Source organism: Montipora capricornis, chromosome 2 (assembly GCF_036669925.1).
Source record: "Montipora capricornis isolate CH-2021 chromosome 2, ASM3666992v2, whole genome shotgun sequence".
NCBI lineage: Eukaryota > Metazoa > Cnidaria > Anthozoa > Scleractinia > Acroporidae > Montipora > Montipora capricornis.
The window spans coordinates 39506531-39516530 of record NC_090884.1 but is presented as its reverse complement, the minus strand read 5'-3'; the positions used below and the strand labels follow the sequence as shown (position 1 = coordinate 39516530).

At 38.1% G+C, this 10000-nt stretch overlaps 2 protein-coding genes and 2 pseudogenes across 2 annotated transcripts in view; 3 read left to right on the top strand and 1 right to left on the bottom strand.

The window, feature by feature from the left end:
* Positions 1 to 488, top strand: part of LOC138037297 (probable ATP-dependent DNA helicase RecS) — a 1182-nt gene extending 694 nt beyond the window's left edge. Inside the window, exons 2-3 of the mRNA XM_068883255.1 lie at positions 27 to 100; positions 346 to 488. Coding sequence (XP_068739356.1) covers positions 27 to 100; positions 346 to 488 — 217 coding nt within the window. The remainder of the gene's footprint in view (positions 1 to 26; positions 101 to 345) is intronic.
* Positions 489 to 763: 275 nt separating this feature from the next.
* LOC138037296 (uncharacterized) lies at positions 764 to 1501 on the top strand. Its single transcript, XM_068883254.1, has one exon. It carries the CDS (start codon positions 764 to 766, stop codon positions 1499 to 1501), a length of 738 nt encoding a protein of 245 aa, XP_068739355.1.
* Positions 1502 to 6504: 5003 nt separating this feature from the next.
* On the top strand, positions 6505 to 7579 carry LOC138037295 (uncharacterized; annotated as a pseudogene).
* A 1817-nt stretch (positions 7580 to 9396) lies between these two features.
* LOC138037294 (uncharacterized) overlaps positions 9397 to 10000 on the bottom strand; it is a 10612-nt pseudogene continuing 10008 nt past the window's right edge.

Genomic DNA, 10000 nt, shown 5'->3' with positions numbered 1-10000 from the left:
ACAAGTGCTTTATCGTTTCATTTTAGGAAGAACTCCAAGGGAACAGCTTTCAGAAAAGCTTATGGAGAACTTGCTGTTCTGAGATCTTTGTGCAAAGAAGGTTAGTTATTTTTAATTATCATCCCATACGTTTAAACCCTGAAAGTGGGGTAATTGACATTTTAGGTCGGAAATGATAATGAAAGTATTGGGAGGAAGACTATTGTAAAGTAATAGGTTCTATACTGTAGAAGCTTTGTCAAAACCATTGCAAAAATATTTTTACTGTTTACTTATACATACACGTCCTTTGTTTCATGGCAACAGTACAGTGATTAATAATTATCATTCTCTTTACTTATTTAGGAACTCCCATTCTTGCTTTAACTGGGACAGCTGATGATACAACTAAGAGCACAATATGCAGGGAGCTGTCCTTACATGAAGATGTCCTTAAGATCTTTATTAGTCCTCACAGACCAAACATCAGGATTCTGTCACCAAAGTAAAGAAGGATGACATGTGAAAGAGAAAGGAGACACAACACCCAAGACCATAATCTTTTGCAACACCCTTAAAGATATAGCAACTGTGGTCAACTTGCTATTCTTCAAGCTAGGTAAACATGGCTAGGTAAATGTGCCTGTTGGCTCATCAGACTATGAAAACTTCATTATTGGAATCTTCCATTCTGTCAGTTGGCCCAAAATGAAGGAGAAGCTTCTATCAGATTTTAGAAAGCAGTCAAAAAAAAAGAATAATCGTAGCTAGTACTGCTCTCAGTATGGCTGTAAACTTTGGTGATGTTAGGTACATCATTAACTGGGGTCCCGCACGAAATTTATTACACCAGTTGCAGGAAGCTGGCCGAGCAGGACGTGATGGCATCAAGTCACACCTTATAATCACTTACTATGGTCAGCAACTGCCTCATTGTGAAGATGAAGTCAAAGACTTTGTAAAATGTGAGGGTTGTTATAGAGTAGCTTTGTACAAGAATTTTGACAGGGAAATCCAGCCTGTAAGTCCAGGACATGACTGCTGTTCTTACTGTGCTACAAAATGTTGCAATGAAAGCTGCACTGAGCTGGTACAATTTGAAAACCAGTCTCCCTTACCTGCATCATTACCTGCTCTCACTAGACCTGTCAGTGACGAAGACAAAGCTGACATCAGAGCAGCATTTACAGAATTGGTGCAAGTGAAGGATGATAATACCTTTGGAGCTGCATCACAGCATGCCTTTTCCCAGGAACTTGTCAGAGACATAGAAGAAATTTGTTATCGCTTGTTTACCATTAAGGATGTTTTTGAATGCTTGCCCGTGTACTCACTTAATCACTACATGAAAATTCTAGAAATAATCCAAGAAACGTTTGGAGATCTACCACACATGGATAACACTCATCGACTTGTTATTTCTGAAATTCCTGACTTTTTTGATCTGTTACCATGGGAACCAGAATATTTTGAAAGATACTTCGATGAAGCTGACGACCTTGAGGAATTGGACATCTTATGATAATTATAAGTCTACAAAATGTATGTACACATCTCATGTCATGGTTTATTACCTTTTATTATTTAAAGACACGTCTCATCTCTGACATTAATTTAAAAATAAGGCAGTTTATTTCCTAGAGTAAAGAGAAATCAGCAAGGACTGCCAAGCTGAGTACATGTTTAATAAATTTGAAAGTGAAAAATAATTGTTATTGCAGCCAGATCAATAATCATGTCATGGACAGTAACTTTTTACTAATTACAACAATAAGCCTTGTTTCTGGCATTAATTAATTAAAATATAGCTGTTTTTCCTTTCCTTTAATTGAAAAGATATGTCAAGCGGAATTCTTGTTTATATTTCTGCTGTTGTGAAAATGGCTTTATTTGTTTACATTATGATCCGATGTTGTGTAAATACAATAATATGCAGGATAAATTTGAATGATACTATGTTGAGCTTACTCATTTACCCTTTATGAACTAATAAGGTTTCATTTTTTGAAGCAGACGACTTTACTTCGAAATTATTTATAATTATTTTCACTTGTCCTGGTGAACCTATCAAACAGTGAGCCAATGACAAACCAGCAAGGAACCTGGAGCAGACCCAAATGACAATTTTTTTTTCATTTTTTAAAAAAAAATAATATTAGACCGCATGTGTTCTACTGGATTAAGTATACATAATGACAATTGGTATATCCCACACCAAAGCAAAAATTCAATTGGAGACAGTGCATTACATGATCCATGGTTGGAACTCAAAATGGGAAAAGCTGGGACGGTTACCTTTCACTTTGAGGTTTTACATAACAAAGTGAGTGCAGATTTTTATCTCAGTCTTTTATTATGGGCCTATACAACATTCATTTCAATTTAAAACATACCAAAAATAATTGTAAAATTTAATATTCAAACAAGCATTGGAAAAAAGAGTTGTTGACATTCCCTTTGATTACCAGTGACATACCCTTTTTACATGTTAGAGTAACCTAGACCCTTTGGATCACTCATTGTGCTCATAGATTGACTCCCATTTCTTTAGAAGATCACTTAACCACTTGTGAAGATCTCGGTAATCAAGCTTATTTAGCAAATTGGAGGGAAACTTAGGGAAGGTAGGGTGGCCATCTCGCCCCCCCTTGAAAACAAAGACCTCTTTGTCCATGAGGTCAGATGTTATTTGCTGAACTGCATCCTCTGGCCTTCCCTGAGCTCTCTGCTTGGAACCTCGAGACAATTTACAGTCAACATCAACAGATGTCATCAGTAATTCAAGAAGCTCTGAGCAACGTGCCAAGCGCTGTGCACTGTTCTCAGTCAAGTTTGCTCCCAACCCTCTCCATACACCTTTTACGACTTTATTACGATGCTCTAACTCAAGATCAAATGGAATATTTCTCCCTATGCCACCGTGCTTATTCAAAAAACGATTCAATTTCAATTGGCACGCTTGAGACTTTGACAAAAGAGAAACTACTTTCACAATGTATAACAAGACTACATAGGCATATTTGTGGTGGCCACCAGCTTTGTAAAACAAGAGAGCGAGCTTATAAAGGTCAAATAGGCTATCACCATCCCCCTCTTTAATAGCATCATTGAATTCTATAAGTGTGAGCCCAAAAGCAAGTTTCCCTCTCTGTGATAATTGTGTGGGGGACCCTCGTCACATATGTCTGCAGTAACAGTTTCCTTGTGCCCAGGGTGAGTTTGTCTTTCATGTCTGCAATCAACAACAACAAAAAGCCAAATATTACAAGAGTCATTGGCTTTGGCTTTAGATTAAACAAATTGCCTCCCAGAAAGAATCTTTAATTTTATAATACATTTAACTAATAAAGCCAAAGCCAATGATGTGAATGCAAGTGGGTGGGGTGGGGGGTACATGCCAGGGCATGCTCCATATGGCATGAGGAAATTTGAGAATTAGCTAACTTGGGGGATTCAGTTTAATAAACCAGGTAACACAATACAACAGGTAAAACATAATGAATAGTGGGGCAAAAGCATCCCCCTACTCCCTTTTGAGGCCCTGAATTATGACAGGTAATAATACTAATATAATTGTTTTCCCTTTTATTACCCTATTAACAACAAAGCAATAAACCTGTTTCTTGTTGCCTTGGTACTGAACACATAACCACAGTTTGCTCTGCACTTGAAGTACCCGAATGAATCTCTTTCTTCTGTACTGGACTCAGCACGAAGGCCATGGGCATCTATTTCATGTCTGTTAAGAAAATAAAAATTAGACAAGATTGAGCTGATAATAAGTCAACGGACTTGATATCCCTAAAACCTTAAAGACATATTTTCTGTTGCACAATTGTGCTGGTTTTTTACACAAGCTATACAATTTTCACCATTCTTTTTATTTCTGTTGTTGCTATGGTACCATTTTATGTCTGGTAAAACAGATATATTATCATATAATGAATAAAAAACAAATAGAAATATTATTAGAGAATAAAAAAACAAGTAGCTCCCATCGGTCATATTCACCTATTTTCTCAGAGATTCATGATTTTTTTTTATAGCATATACATGTTAATAGCAAAAACTTACTTGACTCTGCCTGAGTAATAGACATAGGTCTGCTGGCAGTTTGGTTCCCGACAATTGAATGGTTGCTGGCTTGCTTTATGTAGTTCTCTGGTCTGCTCGACCAGAACTGTCACCTCGTGAGTGTTAACCACAAATTTATCGATGTACTTGGAACAACACTTACGCCTTAAGGACTTATCTTCCTTCGAACTTGGGATGTCAGTGCTGGGAACATCTGTCACACAATAATTACAAACAGCTGAATAAGATTTAGAAACAGAGATTTTTTAAAATAGAATGAAGATGGTAATATTGCAAAGGTTTTTTCTCATGGGTCATTACACTCGTACTATATTAAATTCAAGGATTAAGGCAGGTGACTTTGCAAAAAAGTGACTGAAAGGGGATTAGGGGAAGTAAGTTGATTGCATTTTTAATCTTACCATCTGGTTTCGTCATTCCAAGCATAACCATAAAGGAAGCACATATATGTCCTTCAATTTCACGCTGGTGGAATTCTTTGTACTCATTGTAGTGGTTATGGACACCTTTTGTAGCATTTGATTTACCAGTACGGTTTATACTTGCTCGACTTGTCCCAACTTCAGCCACCGATGAGTTATCTACAAACATTGCATAACCCAGCTAAAAATATGATAAAAATGAAGACTTCAAAGAGTTAGCAAACAATGCGAGCCAGCGAACCATGCAAAAGAAAAAAGAAAAAAAAATTGAAAAAGCAGTAATGTGAAAAAATCCGAAAGCTAACCTCGGTTAATGAGTGTTTAATGCCAAAAAGTGCTTAACCCTAATTCATCAATTTCATCGTGACGTATGATTTGTTCTTGAAATATTTGATAGCCTGCATGGCAGGCACAAAAAGGGGAGGGGTGAGGGAGGAAAGGGAAAAAATGCGATGATATTTAGTAAACTCTTTTGTTTCATGGCAAGAAAAAAAGAAATATTGTATTGCAGTTAAGATGATCAACGAAAAACAGTATAGAAAACAAGAAAAGTATCACGATTTAAAAGGAAGAAGGAAACTGTTTTGGATAATAATTAACATTACAATACCTCATACAAGTTAACTTTTGCATGCCAATCTGCTACTTCTGGGAGTATTCCTCCTAAGCGATCATATTGAGTCAGGCCATCGCGAAAGGTCCACTGGGCATTTCTAGCCCTTTCCTCAAAAAGCTGATCTCTGTGCGGTGGCACTGGGTGGACCACTTCCCTCTGATCATCAGCTTTTAGCTCAGATGGTACATACTTTTCCTGGTTATGCATGATGATCTGTGCCATCTCCGCAGCAATGTTAGGATTCTTGAATTGCAGACCAAGGCAACACTACATAAAGCAGTTTTGAAAGAAATGTTAAGCTTAATCAATTTTAACTATCTGGCTCTGAACTTCAATTGGGTGCCGGTTCTATGAACTGAAAAATTCTGAAATGCACACAGGCAAACCTTCATTCAGGGGTCACCCATTAAGCAACCACGATCTGTGAAGTGGCCAGTAATCAAAGTCCTGAAATGATAACCTGGAAAGCAATTGGAAATCTTTTTTTTACTTTTTATTTGAACAATAAAGTGCTAGATGTACAACAGCCAATAATATTTATGGAAGAATTTTTCTCTGACATGACATCAGTATATGTGTGTGGAATGTGATGCACTACAACATCCTGAAAGTTCTTCAATGTCTTCAGATACTTGCAGATAACTCTGCTTACCAGAACTGTCCAGCGGTTCTTCAGGCGGTTTTGGACATCCTGTACTGGCAGAAGCTCCACAAGCTGGATTTCGCTTATCCTTTTCTGAGGCTCTCTGGGGTCAGCCAAATTATTTTTGACTTTGTCTAGCACTGCATACTGGTGAGTCCAGTGTATAGACTGGTTGGTGCTGTCCTTTGATTGGACCCTTGCATAGATCATATGGTCTACATTGTCACCTACAATCCTGCATTAAAAATAAAAATAGGAATTACATGAATCTTGACAAATTTACACTTCAAACACATGATAATTCAATGAGGCGGTTGTTGGTTGGCTAGGGATGAGCTTTCCTTTCTAAGAGAAATTATATGGGCTATTACTACCACTAGCCTGCATAGCAGGCATCGAAAGGGGTGGGGGATAGGGAGCTGTGTATAGAACGTTTTGTGTTAATTCTTTAAAGTGCCCCTTGGACGAAAATTCATATCTTTTTTTCGCCCTTATTCTGCTACAGAATAAATCGTTGGGTTGATTACTATGCATAATTGACAAAGAACGTTGACAACAAACCCTCTAACGTAATAATTTTCGGCTCCAAAGTGTCTTAAAATTTGGCCGCCATTACGGAATTTCGTTCCAAATGAGCCCACAATTAAAAAGCAGATTTCTTAATCATGACGTCAGAGGCTCAACATTCGAGTTGTTTTTAGTGAGATTTGTATGAGAATTTTATTATGGCTAGCGTATCCGAGGTCGAAATGTCCGATTATACCAGTGAATCTAGTGAAAGCAGTCAAGAACAATCATCCGAGGCTTCAGAGGACAGTTTTTTTTCAGCCAACAAAGACTTCTTGCCTGACGACGAAAATATTGAATACCAGGAACAAGTAGCCCAAGAAGAAGAGGAAGACGAGATGCTCTGGAGTAGATTCTCTGGGGAAGAAGACGTCGAAAACTGGTTTGTAGTGCTCTTTATTATATTTGTGTCGCTTGTAGACAGGAAACGTTTTTTTGGGCCGGTTAACTAGTGGAAAGGCTGCCTACATATTTACACATCCACGTCACAAAATTCCACTTCCAGACATGCAACTTTATATGGGCATTGAGCTATCCACCGAAATTTGTGTGCCTTGTCATATTAATTAGATCATTTTCCCACTTTTCCCTCAGGTGCAAATGGTCCAACTGCTCGCTAGAGTTTGTTGTAAAACCTGAAGAGTGCAGATGTTGTATGGAAGTTGATCGATGCGTTGAAAAGATGGAGGAGTTAGAAAGGGAAGGTGACTGCATCATTGCACATCCCGGTTTCGATGATGTTTGTTTAAATCGTTGGGTGCTACACACTGCGGGAGTTGGTCTTAAAACAAAAACCAAAAAATCCTACACCACCATGTTGGCTCGAGGCGACACGGCCGAGCATGAGTAAGTATGTGTAACTTTATACTTTCATTATCACCCAGTTAAGACAAACAGAAAATACTAACCACTTGAGGGAAGTTATACCTACATTTAGTTGTGAATGCAGTAACATGCATGTATATCACAAAGTGCAGACAATGTAAGATGTTTGGAATAGAAAATAATATGTACATTTACATTATTACAGTTCTGTAGCAATAAAACGATGATTACCCTTGAAACCTGAACTTCTCTGAAGTTATAGTTATAAATTTACATAGCCATATTTTATTGTCCCAGATTCCTCCGAGCTGTTGCTTACAGGAATTTGTTAGACTAGTGTGGGAACATGTTGGAGCTTCCAACAGAGTTCCTCTTCCCTGTTGTGTTTACAACAGTATTCGTAAGACCTTTCCTACAACGGATGAGGATTAGTGTGTAGCAGTGACAAAATTGCTTAGGCCGGTAAGTACGTGTAGATTGGATACCAGGTACATTGTCAGTTAAGTAATTATTATTTGGCAGGAAGGAAGATAGCCAGGTAGTGAAATTGGTCATAATTGTGATGCAATTTCCCCACAATATTTTGGCATTCATTTCATTCAGTGGACCTTCTAAGGGCCTGATTACACGAGCCAGGCTGGTCCGGCTAGCCGGGCTGCCGCGGTGTGCCAAGAACGATGATGATGATGATGATGATAAACTTTATTTCAGTGTCAAGGCCTTCTAGCTGGCCATATAAGGCCTCCTAATAAGGGACACTAAATTAAAATACTATCAGCACTAACTAATCAATATATAAAAATGGTTGCTAAAAGTGAAATTTGCAAAAAAATACATCCTTAAAAATATCAGTAAAACATAGTCGAGTTATCATATGAAAAAATACTAATTGGCTTGGCCCGGTTGTCATGTAATCACACAGTTGACTTTTATTGCATTTAACAAACATACCTAGATCCCGTCAAACTGACACCAGCTTGGCTCATGTAATCAGGCCCTAAAACACTGATGTAGAAAGCACTCTTCAGACTGTATTTGTATAATTTATGCCATGTATTCATCATAACTTGATGGGTTCACATTGATCCCCAATACTATTTTGTTGTTTGTCTGTCTCCAACTTTAATACAGTAGTTATATGTACATGTACCAGCAGTGCATGACAACATAGACAGTGTGTACATGTAGTATTCCCCCTATTCAACATCCCCCATCCCTGATGAGCTTCTTCCATGCTTTTCTAAGAGTCCTTTTCTTGAGCCACAATACAGTGTAGGGTTTCTTATGTTGATTTGTGAACTACATGTATGTTGAATGTGTACTGCTGCATTGGCCCTTTTTATGGCCTCTTCTTGGATTTCCACACTTTCTACACATGGGTGACTTCCCTTTTTGGCCAACAACTGTGGTCTGTTGTATCTGTTGAAGTTCTGCATCTGTTTACATGTAAATGGAAAGAACACCAGAAAGTCACCATTTAACTTGATGACCAGTACATGAGAGATATTGTTAATATTACTTTCCAGGGTGCAATAAAAGTGTACTGAAAGAAAGGGCCATTGCAGTATTCATTTGTTTGTTAGCCCTTGCTAATTCTGAAACTTGAACAGGGACTAAGTGACTAGAAAACACTTAAGTAGTTGACGTTTTGGAATAATATCATATATGTGTGTAATAAATCTCTTACAGTCCTTTCTCAACTTTTTAATGTTTTTTTTTTTTTTTTTGTAATTATATTTTCGATACCAGAACAGGTTGGCGGGCATAAAACTGTTTCTTTGGCTTTTCTTTGATGATAGTTGTTTTTCGCTGCTTCCTTATCCTCCTTATCAGGCAGCATGGTGTGTAGGGCCTCTGGAGTCTCCTCAGCTAGCTCATCCTGTATGCGGTTTAATACCTCCCTTGGTGTTCTAATCAGTGTGGCATACAGTTCTTCGAAAAAAACAAAGAATATGAAGGCAATACTGTTTACAAGTAAACTGTGATACGAATTTACATACTTACTTTATTGGCCACTTCCCATAGGGGCTTTTCAGGGCCAACGAAACAATCACAATAGAACAGAACCTCCAACAACAACTGGTAAGAATCCCAACTGGCCGAGACAAGCTAGTTGGCTATTTACAAGTGCAGCCGAGAAGTTGAATCAGGGACTACCAGGAACAAGTTCAACGAGTAGTTAGAATGCGTCTTGAACCCAGGATCCAAGGATCTCAAGGCAAGTACCCTAACCACTGGACTGCAATTCCTTAAGTCAGGTATGGCAGTTGTATGCACTCAATTAAATTGGATTTGATTTTTGATGAGTTTTTTAACTTACCATAGTTCTGGGCTACTCTCACTTCTCTGACTGTTGCTTCACCTAGTTTGAATTTAGGGTAGGTCACCTTCAGCTTTGGTTTGCCCTGCTTGTCCACCTTGGGTTCCCTCGTAAGGTTATAATTAAAGTGAATAGCTGCAAGGATAGTCCTAAACAACAAAAAACTGGCAATTGTCATATAATTTATACATAATTTATGCAGAGTATGAGCATGATAATGATAAACAATAATAATAATAATAATAACAAATAGTAACAGCAATAATCTGCAAGGTACAAGCAGGGGCTAGATTCATGAAACCCCTGCAACTAAGGATATATCGTGAGTATTGTTTTCTAACAATAGGCTACTGATATCAAAACCATGGGGCACTGTGTTTGTGAGAAAACAATTATTGCATACATCATATTACTTAGAGGGGCTTCATGCGTCTGGCCCCAGTATTCTGTCTACACCATACTAGCTCTCACTGACCGGCACAACATCCCCAAGTAGGAGTATGCCAACATTTTTGGCGCAAACTGGTTGACTA